The 19542-nt window shown below is 43.6% G+C and overlaps 1 protein-coding gene across 3 annotated transcripts in view; it reads right to left on the reverse strand.

Moving 5' to 3' along the window:
- Positions 1–19542, reverse strand: part of tafa5l (TAFA chemokine like family member 5, like) — a 41682-nt gene that overhangs the window by 9751 nt on the left and 12389 nt on the right. For all 3 annotated transcript variants that reach the window (XM_080445052.1, XM_080445053.1, XM_080445054.1), the window contains exons 2-3: positions 18344–18493; positions 9409–9536 (exon numbers count right to left, since the gene is read on the reverse strand). In XM_080445052.1, coding sequence (XP_080301178.1) covers positions 9409–9536; positions 18344–18493 — 278 coding nt within the window. The remainder of the gene's footprint in view (positions 1–9408; positions 9537–18343; positions 18494–19542) is intronic.

Raw genomic sequence — 19542 nt, forward strand, 5'->3', positions numbered from 1 at the left:
CCTGTCCCAGTAAACCTTTTTAACATTACTCCTGTGGTGGAAATTCAGCACACATTCAGCACAACGCAGCTGATGGCTGCTCATATGGCTAGGATGAGCATTCAGGGAGGAACTGTTAGGGGATTAAGTAGACACCGCGTCACTTATTCTGGGTGGGAACTGAAGTTGTACAGGGCCAAAAATGTGTAATTATCTGTGAAACATCCGACTCTGCAGGCTCTCCGTCACTGGCTGGGCAGACATCATGTGGAAACTACTCCGGGCAGTTCATTGGTAGGGTGACGAATGTGTACATTCAAGATATTTTTCAGTACTGATTTCATCACTGGGTAGAGGTGCTTGCAGTATAATAATGGGCCTACAGTAAGTATTACAGAAAAGAAAAGATCCAAGGGGCACAAAAATGACTTTGCGAGTCAAATCTGTCTCTGTGTTTTCATTCCACAGGCTGTGCATCCATTAACATTATTCTAGACCATAACTTGCTCTGAAATGTGTGTGGGGGGGGGTGCTCAAAGTGATCGCAGAAGAAGGGCAACGCATTCGCTCCGAGAGTGAGACAGAGACAAGCGACTAGTAACATGCAGAAAGAAGAAATAAAGAGCTCGATTAATAGGTGGTGGCAGCAGAAAGAATGAACCACAAAAAAATGTTGCTTTATTTATCCTTCAGAACAAAGGCATTGCCAAAAGAGACATCAGCTCTTGTCAGTGGTGTCATGAACTTAACTAGCTTCTTAAATGGAAACCGCAACATGAGAGGCTTGGGAAATGAAAAGATAAAAGGAGCAAACTGGGAAGTCAGTGAACGGAATCAAAGTAACCTAAACGTTTCTCTCTCTACTGTATCTCTCATGTCTCCATCCTATAACCCAGGTTCAATGTTATTTCCACATAAGTCCACATATTGTTGCTGTTGGGCAAAAACCTTGTATCTCCATATTTCAACTTTGTATGTAATTTTTTTCTTCCTTAAATTAATACCCTACTTCATAGTACTACAATAGTGTTACACAAAAGTAGCGGAAATACATTGCGATGCAGCACAACTGTGAGCTTGACTATTTTCGCTATTTAAAAGAAAAGTGAAAGTGGTTACGTCTGTGGGTTTATAAATATTTAACCAATAAAAATGACTAACAACAGCGTGCGACTAAATAATAACTACATTGGATCCATTGGAACACAGATTCCTTTTTTTTCTTTGACAGATAAGGTTTTCCACCTGACAGCAATGATATTATCTCTACTGACACACAAGACTGATGAGCACACCACGACATCCAGGCTAGCAGACGAGTACAAAACCAATACGTGCATTTCTCATGTACACTCGATAAATGACAGATCGAGAAACAAATAGGAATGGACAATATTTGCTTATCTACCATAACATCTATCATTTGTGCTGTATATAGTACTGAGATTCATGCTGACTGAATGAGTTGAAATTCATCGCCCCTGCATGAAAAGCATTGGAAATGGCACAGCAACCCACAGCGTCCTTCTCTTGGAGTTCGGCCAGCTTACAATCTGATAAGTTGACCTGACAACTGTCACTTCACCAACAGGGACCAGAATACACAGCAGCCTTTGGAATTAAACCAAGTAGCACAGTCAGCGTATACAGTGTATACAAACTGGGTTTGTGCTCCTTTTTAAAAAAAGAATACATTTCTACTGTAGTGCAAGTACCAGACCTCTGTCCTGGTATTTTAATTCATTTTAAAAAGGGTGAACATTTCTCTAAGGACCTCCATTCCTAAGAGGTACAGATTAACAATGGCAGACTGTGTTGGAAGTCAGGAAGCTCAGGGGGACACTGGTGACCACGCATTCCACCCAAATCCTTTCAGGGTGTTATTATCTCGGGGTAATACATGACCTACTTTTAATTTTCATTGTGAATTTGTGGCACCGGTTACTTAATTAACAGCAACTGAAATTGAAAAAGCGAATTCAATTTGTAGACCACACACACACACACACACTGCACATGCTTCTCTTGATGTGAATTTATATTTAACCAGGTTGTCCAAATGAAATCATGAATTCCTGTCAAATGTGACGGCCCTTACAGTATGAAACCTATTCAGAACAGGCAGCCAGATTTTACACAAAAGAGTAGTTGGAATTAATAAAAAAAAATTAAACATATAACCTGGTAGTTTGGTGCAAACTAAAAAACTATTCTGTCCATTTATAATTTTGGCACATGCTTTTATCGTATCAAAATGACCACAGCATTTTTTAATCCCAGGATAACTTTCTCAGTATAGTTGAACAGACAATGACAAGAGATTCTTGCCGTTAGTGAATAACCTGTGATAATAACACAGTGGTTAGCGTGAAAATTAAACTCGAGTTTTGTAAAGCAGTTGCAGTATGACCTGTTCAATCCTTTCTATGAGATGAACGTTTCAATTTGATATAGTGTAGTGGTAATGAAGTTGTGGTTGCTATTCACATCTACAGTACTACTTGCAGTTCAGTGTGATATGTTGCCTGTATGTACGTAAGTACAAAAGTAAGTGTGTAAGTACTGTACAGTAGGCATTTGAAAGCTAACAGGCGTTGCCTAAACATTAGCTTTGTTTTATATAAAATGCTTTTTTCCCCTCTTTCTTTTCTCTTTCTTTTTTACAAATACTAGTACAGCAAAGTACTGATAGAATAAAATATCTGCATTTATTTTTGGTAAATTATTTTGAGATTTTTACTACTTTCTTAAACACTTAATACCTATACTTAGTTGACAGGGGTCCCCCAGGACTCTATTCTTGGTCAGCTCCTTTTCCCCTCAACACGGAGGGCCCTATCTTGCGCCTATACCTTTTTGGCATTTTTGACTATTTTGAAAAACAATTTTAAAATGTTTTTCAAAAGAGTAAAAAATTCCCAAAAAGTTAAAGGCATAAAGGCGTAAGGCGGCAAGATAGGGCCCCAAATCTCTTTGCTCCAGAACAGGCAAGGCACGCTAGGGTTCATGTGGTTAAATCACATAATTAAAGCCAGGAAATATCTATACCTCTGCCAATTATATTATATTAACCTCACTTTAACTATGGCCGTAGGCCAAGCTGTGCAGAGCACCATTTGTATGTACAGAATGTCTTCCCTTCCCCTCAAATGTAGACCAATCACAGCTCATGCTCTAGTTACACCTTACCTTCCAGCATCCAACATCTTTCCTGTGAAGCACCCAACGAGGTGTAGACTGTCACCACACTATGATACCGTCGCTGTCGGCCAGAAAACTCTCCATGTAATTTTTTTCCATTATTATTAATTTTATACTTAGTTGTATGACAGTTTTGCATAAAGCTAGTGAAAATAGACGACCTAGACCCTCACAATGCATCACGATGTGAGCTTGCAAATCTGCTGTTTTTGCTGTACATTTGTGTGTAGATAGATATGGTAGGTAGATAGATAGATAGATAGATAGATAGATAGATAGATAGATAGATAGATAGATAGATAGATAGATAGATAGATAGATAGATAGATAGATAGATAGATAGATAGATAGATAGATAGACAGATAGACAGACAGACAGACAGATAGATAGATAGATAGATAGATAGACTCCGGGTTGAAAGTGTTCAAGTCTGTTTATGGGTTTTATAAATATTTAATACATGACAATACATAACAACTGAAAAGTAGTAACAAAGGCTTGTGACTCCACCGAACAGCGACGATATGAATACACAGCAGCTAGGTCGCATAGACCTAGCTTCACCACTGAGATAAAAGCTTATGATTTGTATGCCTTCATTCACAATCTGCACATAGTCTATCGATAACAAAAGGATTGGACAGGGAGGCCACGCCGTTATTAGACTCTCTATCTGTTCTTGCTGTTATTATTAAACAATTTCAGGACACGCTGTTCGGAACTCTGGATTTGTATTAATAATAATATTCCCATTCTTTTTTATAAATTGTCTCACACTATTAGTCAGAATGTGGTCTTTCCCATGAGGGGACAGTGTGTCTGGCAGCTTTTATCACACATTTCTTCAGCTGCCCTGAGGAAACTTTACTCAAGGAAATACGTCTGTAGGAAAGCTCAGAGCACCCAGAGGCAGTGGTATGGGGTGGAAGCACACACAGGTCCCAGCGGCTTTACCGCCTCTTGTTTCTCCAACATTTGCTTCTTGTTCAAACAAAATGGCTGAATTGCACCTGCTGACCAGCCCCTACATGAACAGCTACCATACATACCCCAGTCTTCCGTCTTTTTCTGTGAAACCTGACTTGCAGCCTCCATAGCGGTCACTGCAGCGTGACTGCCTAAATTACTAGGACCTTTGATCCGAATGTGTTTCACAGCTCTAATAGCTGTGGTGGTTACGTGCAATTATATGTAAATTCAGAGGAATAATGTCACTATAGTTCATAGCGGAAATATACTCAGAATCACATGTACTGTACATAAACTCCCTCACAGGTCTTTCCCAGGTCCACATGGCTGTCATGTACACATACAGCACTATATATAAAGTGCTGTGTGTTCTGTAGAGTCACATGCAAATGAGACAGAGAATGAAAATCATTTCTGAACATAAACTAGAGCAGGTGTCACAGTTAAACCCATATGGAAGCTTGTATGTTCCATTAACCACTTAAACCCTGTATACTTTGACGTACATCAAATAGCGAAAATAGCACGTCTACCAGCTCACAACACCTCACATTGCAAAGTGAGTTGTGACCTTGTAGATCCGCTATTTTTGTAGAACGTTTTCCTACTTTTGCCAAATGTTCGCTTATTATGACATGTCCAGAATAAGGATGCTAGGGTTCACGTGGTTAAAATGAATTGTAATCTTGGTGACTTGACTGTACTCCATTGTTGTACTCCTCTGTTCTCTGCTCAAGGCTAGCCTACCATAGGCCTTGCTAGATTTTACTCAAATACCAACGCAACGTATTCTCACATCTACGCTCATCATATTTCGTACCTTTCGCGTCCAATGCTGACGCAGAGGATGCCCGTTCGCGTACCATGGTTACGATGACATAATGATCACAACTGATTCCCACCCTATCGGTATGCAACTCGGACAGCGCTGAGTCGACCGCACGGCCATTGCACATGGCGCACCAATAATTGTTTATTTTTATTTATTTTTATTTATTTTTATTTATTTTTATTTATTTTTATTTATTTTTATCCCACAATTTTGAAACTAAACCCCATTTTTTACACCCAGTGCTAATTGTCTATGCATGAGAGCCAACTGACCTTCTTGTCACCTGACAGGGGAGAGTTTCCCTGGTTGGACGTAGCGCGTGGAAGGAACACGTTATTCCAACCAGTTCCCTTCCCCTCCATCAGGCGCCCCGGCTGGCCAGGGGGAAGAAGTATAGTGACCAGGATTACTGCATTTTTTTGTGAGGGTACCTACCCTAGGGGACACGGGGAGAACATGCAAACTTCACACAGAGAGGCCCTTTTGCCAACCCCACCTAAGGTATGGGCACTGATGACGCGGAGGAGAGGACACGCCCCCAACGCCCACAGCGTCCCCTGCGGGAATCGAACCCAGGACCTTCCAATAATTGTTTCTGTGCATTTACAGGCAGTCACCACCAGGCCATCGACAACCCCAGGCTGTCAAGTACATCAAACAACCAACATTTCCAAATCCATTTAGATCTAGGAGATAAACGGCTCCATTGGTGACTGTGTCTCTTTCATGTTCCCTGTGAGGAAGTCTCTCTGGTCTGGCAGCTTATCAACAGAAGGATATAAAGGAATTCTGGCCATATGAAACATGACTTGAGTGTTACTAGCTTGTCATAGACATTATAATATTACAGAAGAGGTCATTGCATAGGTGTGTGTCTGTCTGACAAATATTATTTCATACATTTGTGATTGAAAATCTGTGAACAAGAGCAAACAAAATGTATGTGTGTTGTTTGTTTTTCAACATACCTTCATTTGGTTTAAAAAACAACAGAAGCAATAAAACCAATACAAATGCACCACTGCAGCTATTCAGTTCCACTCCAGGCAACACAACAGCTGAGCAACAGCGTCGCAATTATGTAACGTGAGTAATTTGCCCCCCAGCTACTGTCAAGTGTTGTCTCAGGGACATAAGTTGCAAGTGAAATCTTCAGTGACAGTGTGATCAAATCAGTGATTCAATTACAGAACCTGCAGTTCATGAAACAAAGCTCCCTCTTCCCTGTAAAGAAACTTTTGCTGTGGTGTCCGTGTGGCACGGGGGGGTACATTTCCTTACCACCATCTTCGAGATTTTCTCTGGTGCCTCTGGCTTGGCCTGGCGTTCCATGCAAACACCATTGGACATGTTCGAGGGTGGGAAGACGGGCGGACAGGGCGATCTCTTTCGCTGGACTAGTGACTCCTAGTTTGCCTGTTCAGTTGGGAGCTGAACTGTGAAGAATAGCGTGTTACTCCGCATGTGCTATAGTCCTCCCGGTGAAACTTCTCGATGCCAGGGGAAAGAAGCAGACTGGTAAAAATAATAAAATGATATACACTTACACAAGCTTCAAACTGGAAATAATTAATTAAGCACTGTGTGGGAGATGTCTCTCACACAACGCCTTCGCCTTCCCTCCTGAAACTAAAAGTAAGGGTCAGCAGCGACAAGGGACTACAGTGCAAGGGGAATTGGGAATTTACATAATGACTAAAATTGGTTGAAAAGGGGAAAAAGAAAAAGAAAGAAGAAACTCTTGCAGCATAGAACATCATTTCAGGGAGCTGCCTAGTCTCTTCCATAAGTCAAGAAGCGTTTTTAGCTGGGTTTGTTTTAAATTTGCACTCGCGGCACTCGTGTGGCAAAGGCCAATGCTACAGCGTTCACTCACCGGGCTGTGAGCTACTGATGTGATCTACCGCACTCCACTTTCATCTTGACCGCGTTGTCGACCATTCACCTCAGCGACTGCCCTCCCTCTTCACACCCATAAACAGTTAGTCCTCTTGTGCGACCGCGGCAATCCATATCTACAAACATCGGATGTCCAGACACCCTCGGAGCACACCGCCAGTTTGAATGCGGTCCCAAGACGAGAGACAGCCCACAATCAGGTTTGCAGCACCAAACCTAACCCCCCCCCCTCTTCCCATCGGGCTCTCCACCCAGGAGAATATCATATTTGAACCTTTCAGCGGCTCACTAGTGAAGACAAATTGCCAGCTTGTTTGGGGGGCCTCTCGAGAGTGATTCATATTAATGGCTGCCTGGCAATGGGAGCGGGCTGCATATGCAAACTCCATTAGCGGGTTAGCCTGGAGTGTGTGACCTGGCAGTGCCACCGCTAGCAACACACCCCAGAGGGGGGAGGGAGCGCAGAATTTAGAACGAGTTGCAGGTGCAGGGGGAAAGTGTGCGTGAAGTTAGTGTGTGTGTGCGTGCGCGCGCGTGTGTGTGTGTGTGTGTGTGTGTGTGTGTGTGTGTGTGTGTGTGTGTGTGTGTGTGTGTGTGTGTGTGATGACAGGGAGTCACAAAGATGAGGACCTACATGCAGGCACATACACACATGCATGCAGTGCACACACAGATGGGCAGGCACACACACACACACACACACACACACACACACACACACACACACACACACACACACACACACACACACACACACACACACACACACACACACACACACACACACACACACACACACACACACACACACACACACACACACAATATACAAAGTGCTTGGCTGATTGCCTAACTGCAGCTTGTCGCTTGCTCAATCCTGGCTCTCTTATACCTCTCTCTGTCTGTCTCTCTCTCTCTCCCCCCCTCTCTCTCTCTCTCTCTCTCTCTCTCTCTCTCTCTCTCTCTCTCTCTCTCTCTCCCCCTCTCTCTCTCTCTCTCTCTCTCTCTCTCTCTCTCTCTCTCTCTCTCTCTCTCTCTCTGTCTCTATCGCTCTCTCTCTGTCCTCTGCCCTCGCATTCTCTCCATCCCTGAGTCTGATCAATCCTCTGTATAGATTTCTCATTTTCATCCATCTTGTGGAATGTGCTTCCCTCTCATTACAGGTCCTTACAGTACAACAAATGTCTCTTCTCCTTAGCTGCCAAGTCTCGCCCCCTTCCAAACAAACAAAACGCAGCACAACAAAACAAAACCAAAGTAAACACACACACACACACACACACACACACACACACACACACACACACACACACACACACACACACACACACACACACACACACACACACACACACACACACACACACACACACACACACACACACAAAAAGCCCCAAACAAACATCGCTTACAATTAACTTCTCCAAAAGCCCTTCACTGAAAGCCAATGGAGGGTATGCAGCGTAATCGGCATTTTTTAAATAAATGTATTGATCTTTTAAAAATCTATTTACCAAGCTGTAAACACAAACAGCGCAGTGGCAACGCAAGCATGAAATCTGGCACAGCGGTGGGGGTGTGGAGGGAGAGAGAAGAGGAAGAGAGAAAGAGAGAAAAAGAGAGGCTGAAACTCATCAGACTCAGTCACTGGCTGACCTCTGACACCGTGTACCTGACAATGAGCTCTCTGTCCCTACTGTCACCGCACGCTGACCGCTGACACCAACACACTCTGTCTGCGCTGTCTCCCTGTCTCTATAGGTTACTTACTGTCTATTCTGCTTATTCCTTTACTCACCACCCCACACTCTCTCTCCCTCCCTCCCTCCCTCCCTCCCTCAACCTCAGGTGAACCTCGATCGTCTGCAGGTGCTACCACCACTCCGCCAGCCAGGAAGGAACATAATAGAAAAAAAAGCCGTCCTCAATGCCCTCGTCGGGTTTTAACCCATTGAGACCTGAAGCCGATTTTACATGTCTCCTAAATCTCAACAGTATTCTGTATCAGTGGTGCTCAATCTTTTTCATGTCAAGGACCCCCAAAATTATATGTTTTTGGCCGCGGACCCCCATCAAAATATTTTGTTCCAGGGACCCCCCAGAAGCAAAGATTTTAGTTAAAAATGTTCGCTTTAAAAATATATATATTCAAAGATTTGCACACATTTTCACGATTTTTCAAAAAGCATCTGGGCTATTCAAAAATAGCAGATCTACAAGCTCATAGCGCGGCACCGAGTGCCGCGCTACGAGCTTGTAGATCTGCTATTTTTGAATAGCCCAAATTGTAAAATAATTCTTTTTAGCTCAAATCTAAAAATGACACAGTTCCAGGTCTTAATGGGTTAAGTTGCTGAACACGTCGTGCGGTGGGCCCTGGCTGTGAGTTGACGGGATCGAGCGATGTCACGCTCTGATCCACTGAACGCAGAGCGCGTGGTTCACCTGTGAGGAGAGCGCAACCTTTTTGCTTGCTTTTTGCCCCCCCCCCCCTCGTCTGACACTAGGATGGGAAACACTGGATTACCGTGACGGTCTTGATGCGTCCGCTGCCTCTGGTGCAGGTCCAGCCCGATCGGTTGAAAAGGAGGCCGCACGCCTCGCCCTCCAGGCAGGGCGCCATCTCACACCACTGACGACTCCTCACGATGCGCGCTGTGGGGCAGACAGAGGGCATGCATGCAGGGCAAATTAGCGCAATATATATAACCTCTTAACCCATTAAGACCTGGAACTGTGTAATTTTTAGATTTTAGCAAAAAAGCATTATTTTACACTTTGGGCTATTCAAAAATAGCAGATATACAAGCTCATAGCGCGGCACCGAGTGCCGCGCTATGAGCTTGTAGATCTGCTATTTTTGAAAATTCGTGAAAATGTGTGCAAATCTTTCAATATATATATTTTTAAAGCGAACATTTTTAACTCAAATCTTTGCTTCTGGGGGTCCCTGGAACAACATATTTTGATGGGGGTCCACGGCCAAATACATATAATTTTGGGGGTCCTTGACATGAAAAAGATTGAGTACCACTGATATAGAAACATACGTTTTTCAGAAAATTGTTGGGATTTAGGAGACATGTAGAATCGGCTTCAGGTCTCAATGGGTTAAACCCTATAGCGTCCATATTGTGGTGTTGGGGGAGGATTGGGGGGCACATTTGGAAAAACCCAAATTTTGGAGGGTCCTAGACCAATCCTACCAAAGCTTTGACCGATTTTTTTGGGGGGAAAACTTAACTTAAAATCAAACACAAATAACTTTTTTTGAGAAGAACATTTTACTTTAACCAATTGAGACCTGAAGCCGATTCTACGAATGTCTTCTAAATCCCAACAGTTTTCTGACAAAAACATATGTTTCTATATCAGTGGTGCTCAATCTTTTTCATGTCAAGGACCCCCAAAATTATATGTATTTGCCCGCAGACCCCCATCTCAGAATGTTTTGTTCCAGGGACCCCCCAGAAGCAAAGATTTGAGTTAAAAATGTTTGCTTTAAAACAATATATATTAAAAGATTTGCACACATTTTCACGATTTAAAAAAAATAGCAGATCTACAAGTTCATTTTGAATAGCCAAAAGTGCAAAATCATGCTTTTTTAGCTCAAATCAAAAAATGACACAGATGCGTTCCAGGTCTTAATGGGTTAATTATGCAAAGAACAAGCAAACAAGTAACATTAGATTTTATTTAACCACTTAAGCCCCATTCAAACATGTTCAAAAATAAACTTTTGAAAAGTTTCACCTGCAATGACATCCCCAAAACCAGGGACACCAGGGTTACAGTAGTTAAAAATCAGTACGCAGCGGCCGCATAATTGCAGATACCGAGGTCACCAAAAAGGTCAAAATAATGGCAGATATATCGACCAGAGCGATACGTCAGTCGGGCTCTATAGGCATGGCCATCAAAAACAGATGGACTTGCTTTGATTTCTATCTGAAGTTTATTTGTCTGCAGTGGCCGGAGTGACAGACTCTCGTTTCCTCACTCGCTCTCTCTGTAATGTGTTCGTGCGCGTGACACTGGATTAGCATTCGCCCCGTATAGTCCACGCTGATAAGCACTGATTGTTCTTTGCACAGTGCGGCAAAGCAACACTCAAAAAGGTTATCTGCTCTCTGTGGACCTGGCCGCAGCCGCCTGCCGTCGGTGTTGCCAGATTCCGTGAGAGAAACAAGCAACCAGGTCTAGGACAACCAGCCCAAAAGAAGCGACTATGGTCCACAATGAGCACTTTAAGTTAACATATACATCAGCTATTTGAAAATAGCCGATCTACAAGCTCACAACGCGTCGCGATGCGACGCGTTGTGAGCTTGTAGATCGGCTATTTTCAAATAAAATATTGTGGGGAAATTATAATAAGCAAATCTGGCAACCCTGCCCGCCGTGCTCCCGTCTGCCCAGCCGTCCCTCGGGTGTGCGGCGAGGGAACAAATTGAAAGAGAGGGACTGTGAGGTTTGTTCGAAGGTCCACGCTGAGAGCCGGGGGGGGGGGGGGGGGGGACTGAGAGAGAGAGGGAAAAAGAGAGAGAGAGGGGAGGGGAGACCTGGTGACATTTTGCCGTAAGGTAACCCTGGAACAAACCTTGTTAACACTCTGTCATTTGAAATAGGTCCTTGGAGTCAGACCCTGGGTGCTGCTATATGCCATAAAGACATGTCATCCAGCGAGATTTATTGAGCCTTGCGAACAGCGGTCACATGTATGTACGAACGAACACGCACACGCACACGCACACGCACACGCACACGCACACGCACACACACACACACACACACACACACACAATTACAGCTCCGTAGACAGGAGGCCATTTCCACCTCAGCAAATAATGGATACTGTTGACACACGTGAAGAAGGCATTCTGTCCTCGTACATGGAAATGAGGGTATGGAGTCCATGTTGACTCCCCTCCTTTACATGAAGAAGACGGCATAAACAAGACACCCACATCCCCCCACAACACATACAGCTAGATTTCAAGACATCATTATTTGTGGTCGGCGCTGCCCGTTGATTCCACTGACAAGCGGTGGTGGGGCGAGCGCCGAGCGCGACCCCGCTACTGACACAGCAGCCCGCCGCGGTGAATTCCATTGTCACAGCCATCCGTCAGGCGCAACAAAGCGTAGATTTATCAGTCACTTGCAGATGTAGTTTTGAGTGCATTACGGGGGCTGGCAAAACTCAATTTTCCAGGGGCACGGAATAAAAGCTGAGTAGGCAAAGCAGAGGGAGTGCTGACTAACGGCAGAGTGCATCAGCCCACCCACCAAGGCTATAGTGGAGCTTGGCTCAAATAAAATGCATTCTTCATCCACTGCTTCTGCTGCCCGTGGTTCTAGATACTGTTATATGGAACCCACACTTGTTAGTATTTTTTATTTATCTATTCAGAGCCATCTACGTATGAAGATTTTACTTGATCAGTGTTGACTGGTGGATTACATGCGTTCAAGCAGAATGCGCTCAATGTAGCTGTTTAATGCTGCTGTTAAGTTTTCATTTCAGCCGATGTCGAACTAATTTGCTTTTGTGCGTACACACACACACACACACACACACACACACACACACACACACACACACACACACACACACCCACTCACACTCACACACACACACACTCCTAACTAGAGATTTTCCATTTAGCATCTCATTCAGTCTTGCGTAAAGAAATGACCGTCATCATGTTATCATGTGTCATTATGTTTTATAAGATACGGTGTCATTATAATACCTCTATGAGGTTGCTGAAATGCTCGGCTGATGCAAACAGCTGAGTTGCTGGATGGAATGTAAATCTATACAGTATATCTTTTTACCCCCCCCCATCAGTTCGGCTTTTTTGCACAATTTCGCTGAGTTTGGTGCAACTAAAGACCTGTCCCTCCGGGAGGGATGGCCGTTTTAAGCCCTATTGTGGATCTGCTATTTTCGAAACATTTTGAAGATTGTTTGAAATAAAATAAATAAAGTATGACATGACGCCAGGATGAATGTAAGCACGCCTATTGCGGTGGGGAGAGATGAGAAGAAGTTGTGTATGGTAAATGGTGCAATTATTTAGCGCCTTTATCAATGTGCATGACATTCACCCATTCACACACACTCCGATGGCGGTGGAAACCATGCAAGGCACCAACCTGCTCATCGGGAGCAGTTAGGGGGTTCAGTGTCTTGCTCAAGGACACTTCGACAGTAAAGGTGGCTGCATGCTACCATTTTAGCTGCTAACCCTTTCACCATTTAGGTGAAAACGTTTTCGCCTGAAAGGTCATAGTCGGGTGATGTCCGCTTGCTCTCTGCTGCGCTCTGTTCTGTGTCTCCCATCTGTTTCACAACACTGTTCACGATGTGCCTGTGAAACCAAGGGGACCGCCCACCCAACTTCTAGACCAGTGGTTTTCAACCAGTGGTCCGGGGACCACCAGTGGCCCTTGGGGGGGTACCAGGGGGTCCCTAGCAAAATTAGTTAACATAGCGTCACAATCATTTTAACCACTTGGTTTTGGCTATTCAAAAATAGCAGATCTACAAGCTCAAAGCGCGGCACCGAGTGCCGCGCTATGAGCTTGTAGATCTGCTATTTTTGAAAAATCTTGAAAATGTGTGCATATCTTTGAATATATATATTTTCTAAAGCAATTTTTAACTAAAATCTTTGCTTCTGGGGGTCCCTGGCACAAACATATTTCAGATGGGGGTCCGCGGCCAAATGTATATCAATTTAGGGGTCCTTGGCATGAAAAAGATTGAAAACCACTGTTCTAGACCAATCACTGCGGCAGGGTGATTTCGGTTAGTAAAAACAGAGAGATGAGTCGGGGTGAGCGGTGACCCGCTTATCACCGCGGCTCAGTGACGTCATGTTGTAGTTTTCCAACCACCGCGGTGAGAGGGTGATCACCTAAAAGTGGCGTATGTGTCCAGCTTAACACAGGTGGGAGCCCAGGATCGAACCGGGAACTTTCGGCTGCTTCTACCTCCTGAGACGCTATACCGTTCACGCGGGGGGGTATGACATTCTGGCTGCTGCACGGCACCCGGGTGGCCTGTCCAGATAGACAGATGCCGGCTGTGTCGGATTTCAAACCCAGAGGCTGTGGACAGCAGCCCGGGGATGTCAGCTGCCCCTGGTCCCAGCAGTATATATAGAGACTCTCGCCTGTCACTGTCTTTGGCCCTTCCACCAGATCACACATGTGTCTCAGCGAAAAGCATGCCATCCAAGCCCGGGCTGTCCCGGGCCCAGCCCGGCACGGCCTGAGGGGCCAGAGAGGACCGGGCCAGCATACGCTTGCATTGGTGGAGGAAGTACTCGGTTTGGTAACACTTAAATTAAAGGTCGGGTCTATAATGCGCTAAAATCGCAATTATAATGCATTATAATGCACTTACAAGGCTATAACGCTTGTTATAAATGTTCATAATTATGCATAACAACTTACTGTATAAACAGGTTTATGAGGTATTAAAAGTGCTGGTCATAATGCATTATAAGCTCAGCAGAACAGCTCGTTATAACTACCATATAACTTAATTAGCTATAAAGTGTCTTTGTAAGTAAAAGTAAGTAAAAGTACCTAAAATTGTACTTAAAGGTAGGGTAAGTGATTTACTTTGGTTAAAATAAGTGTTAAATAGCTCTATATTCTGATAGTAATCATTGCTATAGAGTGTTTGTTCAGTAAAAAGGAGTCTCCATGTCTCTCCAGCTCTTTATTAACCCATTGAGACCTGAAGCCGATTCTACATGTCTCCTAAATCTCAACAGTATTCTGAAAAACGTATGTTTCTATATCAGTGGTGCTCAATCTTTTTCATGTCAAGGACCCCCAAAATTATGTATTTGGCCACGGACCCCCTTCAAAATATGTTGTTCCAGGGACCCCCCAGAAGCAAAGATTTGAAAATGTTCGCTTTAAAAATATATATATTCAAAGATTTGCACACATTTTCACGATTTTTCAAAAATAGCAGATCTACAAGCTCGTAGCGCGGCACTCGGTGCCGCGCTACGAGCTTGTAGATCTGCTATTTTTGAATAGCCCAAAGTGTAAAATAATGCTTTTTTAGCTCAAATCAAAAAATGACACAGTTCCAGGTCTTAATGGGTTAAACAGAAAAAGCATTTTCAGTGCTCTCTCCTGATTGGCTTAAATGTTGTCACCTACCTGAAAATGTACTATATTCTGTTTACTAAAGAGCTGGAGAGACCCCTGTGACCGAACAAACGCTCTGTAGCAATGATTACTATCAGAATATAGTACTTTAACCTTTTTAACAAAAAAAACACAAAAGAATATCACATACCCTACCTTTAAGTACAGTGCTTGAGTAAATGCACTAGTAAAGTAACAGTAGTTACTTTACACCACTGTACGCATGTGACCACAGCAGCATGAGAACGTAGGAGGAAGACAAAGAGAGAAGGGGGGGGGGGTGGCGGAGAGGATGATAAGGGTAAGATAGAGGGATGTGCAAGAGAGGAAGAGTGGGAGTAGAAACCGAGGCAGAGAGAGAGAGAGAGAGAGAGAGAGAGAGAGAGAGAGCGCTGGAGAAAGACGAAGCTTGCAGCTGTAGATACATCTTGCTGCATGCAGACTCTCTTCATATTAGCTGTCGAGCTTTATATGGCTGTGGTGGCATGGCAACAGTGGGCCAAGGAGAGAGCGACAAAGAGAGAGAGAGAGAGAGAGAGAGAGAGAGATAGGGGGAGAGAGAGAGACAGAAAGGGAGTGAGAGAGGGGGAGAGAGAAGACGGAGAGAGAGAGACAGACAGACAGACAGACAGACAGACAGACAGACAGACAGACAGACAGACAGACAGACAGAAGGGGGAGAGAAATCAGGCGAGGAGAGGAGATTACAATGAGAGGCGGGAGATGAGCGGGAGATGAGCAAGAAAAAGCCCATAATCCCCCTGTGTATGCAGACTTAATCAGCACAATAGCAACACACCTCGCCACAAAAACGAGAGGCTAAAAGCCAGCAACACCTAACGGAAGCCCTGGCAAGACCAAGGTCTTGTTTTATACAGTATAACACTGAATGTATTTGTCTTTTAATGTAAACGGCGCAAGCAATGCCAGTTAGTCGGCTTGAAAAGCAGGGGTGGAAAAAGTACTCAATTGTTTTACAAGTTACAAGTAAAAGTCCGGAATTCAAAATGTACTTGATTAAAAGTACAAAAGTATTGGTATCAAAAATGTACTTAAAGTACCAAGAGTAAAAGTATTCATTATGCAGAAGTTTTCAAATCTATAAAAAAAAAGAAATCCTTTGAAAATAGCAGATCTACAAGCTCACAATGCGTCACATCGCGATGCATTATGAGCTTGTAGATCTGCTATTTTCAAATGGCCGAAATGTATAGGGCTGAAGTGGTTAATGTATATTTTGTAATAATAATCCAAATCTACAAAGTTAACTAAAGTTTTCAAATAATTGTAGTGGAGCAATATTTGCCTCTGAGATGTAGTGGAGTAGAAGTAAAAGTACAGAAAATTGGAAATACTCAAGTAAAGTAAAAAATACTTCACAATTGTACTTAAGTACAGTACTTGAGTAAATGTACGTAGTTACTTCACACCACCGTTGAAAAGAATAGTACAGATGAAACGGATCCACTCCAATCGCACAGTGGCCCAAGAGGCAGCTGACTGAAAAGAGTCAAAGTTAACGAGGCGTTTGGAAACCTTCAAACACCTCAACTCAACTCAACTTCATTGTCACATCACAGGTTTATAGGTGTGAAGACGTGGGTGAAATCCTTTGTCGTACAAGCTCCATCATTACAGTTTCACGCTGATAGGCGGAACTCTTTGTTCACCGCAGGGCCAATCTTTTGTGGACACGCTACTGCTGATGCAGCTCCGTAAGTGTTATGTGTTATGTTGAGGTAAATGCAATTATGTCTGAAGTACAATAAAGATGGCGGCGCATCTAGGGTGCGATCCGGTGTGCTTGTCTGCTTCAAATAACTTTACTGACGTTGGCAACCAGTAGGTGTCCAACGCGACACCATGGGTCTACATTTCTCAATGGAAGAGTAGGGAGAGAGTCCAACCACTGCAGATGTGCTAGTTTTATTGTATTAACATACTCAAAATGGCATTTTATTCATTAAAATAAGTTCTGGATTGCACCTTTAAATGAGCTCTTATATATCATGTAGATTATCACAGGGTGTTTGAGAGCTGTTTCATTTGAGAGCCCTTTCCTGAATACGCGCCGAAGTAATATCCAGAGGACACTCAGCCTTTGCTGTGGTAATAAGAGCAAAATTACTAAGATGAATAAGTGAAGGATACAAGCGGGACTGTGTACTTTTCAAAGAAAAAAGAAAAAAGGCTACAAGGGAGAAAGGGGAATTCTAATCAAAATGGAGCTTTAAAAAAATGCATTATCCTTCCGAAGGCATATCTGCTTTATTAAATGGAGACACAGGAACGAGGTGTTTGGGAACCATTTCAGGTCAATTAAATTTGTGCCAGCGTGGCGTGCGTAATAATTAGGGTGAGCCTCCAGGATGCCCTGATGGTAAATACCTGCTGAGCCGTAAAGCTCTGAGACAGCATCTTTATGAGGGGGACCATTGAAGGTGCTTAGGTGCAGTATGGGTGAAATTCTGTAGCGACGGACAAGTTTTCAGTTGTCAGCGACCTGGCGGCGGAGCGTGCCAGCATTCAGGCCCTGTCTTTAATGCACTGGCTATTAATGGAGCGCACTGGGGGAAGGCAGGCTGGGCAGCCAGTAATAATCAATCTCTTGCCAGTGTAATCATAGTTCTCTCTTAGTTAATTGTGTCTGTTGAGTGTTACAGTCCCCTTGTCTGCGGAGTCAGAGAGCAAGAGAGAGATAGAGAGAGAGAGAGAGAGAGAGAGAGAGAGAGGGAGGGAGAGAGAGGTGTTAATTTAACTGGGATTGTAAAATTGGACCTGCAAGGGCCTTGAGATACACAATGCCATTGAGCGTTTGGATTTGGCCAACCCTCCCATGTCGTGTCGTTCCTCTCCTGCTGCAGAGCCGTAGCATTCCGCATACACTGGAGTCAGCATATGGCAATTACTGCACAGTAGAGGTTGCTCGGCTGGTAATGTCTTCCCGATTTTTAAACCACGAGTTAAATCCCTGTGTTGCGCTGGGACAAAAATCTATTGTCCACGCCGTATGCAAAACAGAGGGGCTTCAACCTCGGACCAAGTCAAAAACGCATGACAAATGAGTTTATGCCCAGCTCCAGAGCAGCGATGCGGTGGTAAGCATAAAGTTTGTTAAACACTTTCAACCAGGTGTGCCCATTTTGGGCATGTTATTATCGGTGAACATGTTCAGAAATACAAAATAAAAATCTAAAATAGCCATTGTAGCAGATGTGAGGTTGTAGATTGTCTGTTTTTAGGTGTGTAACAGATAGTGATCATTATTACACACTCACCGTCGACACATGCCGGACGGGCCCGCGTGGTGCCTGCAATCTGGCCTCTCCGGCAGGCGCAGCGGGCCGTCTGCCGGGCGATGGTACGTCTGGGCATGCTGCTGTCTCGGTTCAGCATCACTATCTCACAGGTGCCCACCGCCAACTGGCCTGGCAAAGGGGAACAAAGCACATCACATTACCATAAAAAAAAGGCCACAGCAAAACAAATTACAAATGCTGTTGTTGTTCATAGTCCAAAGCGCACACGCAATCCCGTGGTGTTTGTTGGAAATAAAGATAATTTGCTGACGTCTGCTCCCACCAATCACAACGATACCTTGGCGGAGGTGACCTGTAACGGCTTCGTAGCACGGCAGCCTTTAACTCATTGAGACCGGGAACGCATCTCTGTCATTTAAGCTATTCAAAAATAGCAGATCTACAAGCTCATAGCTTGTAGATCTCCTATTTTTTTTTTATCGTGAAAATGTGTGCAAATCTTTGAATATATATATATTTTTAAAGCAAACATTTTTAACTCAAATCTTTGCTTCTGGGGATTCTACAAATGTCTCCTAAATCCTAACAGTTTTTTGAAAAAAACATATGTTGCTACAATATCAGTGATGCTCAAACTTTTTCATGTCAAAATTATATGTATTTGACCACGGACCCTCATCTCACAATATTTTGTTCCAGGGACCCCCAGTAGCTCACATTTTCACGATTTTTCAAAAAAAATGCAGATCTACAAGCTCATAGCGCGGCACTCTGCTATTTTTGAATAGCCAAACAAATCTCAAACGGAGGCGTTCCCGGTCTTAATGGGTTAAACCAAGTCAGCTGAAACATCAAGGCCATGGAAAGTGGACACACTTTCTTTTCAATATGCTCCATGGTGGCTGTGCACAGAATTACTTCAGAGTTCTCGAGACATTACAAATTGATGCATAACTCCAGGGCGACGGCATTCTGGCTTATTCGTTTTCTTGTTTTCTTTTTCCTATTTCTCCTTTCTGCAAAATGAAAAGTCAGAATGGATAGGCCTACCTCTAAATTAATTACCCATATTTAAGTAACCCACATGGGTATTTCAACATCAAATGTGCTGTTCGGGAAATAGTGTTTTATCATCACTAAAAACATCAGAGAGGGTGCATTTTTCCTCATCATCTCATGCCTGGGGAGCAAAGAGTCTGTGAAAAATCACTTTCAAA

Source organism: Gymnoscopelus braueri, assembly GCF_963280865.1.
Source record: "Gymnoscopelus braueri genome assembly, chromosome: 12".
Taxonomy (NCBI): Eukaryota; Metazoa; Chordata; class Actinopteri; order Myctophiformes; family Myctophidae; genus Gymnoscopelus; species Gymnoscopelus braueri.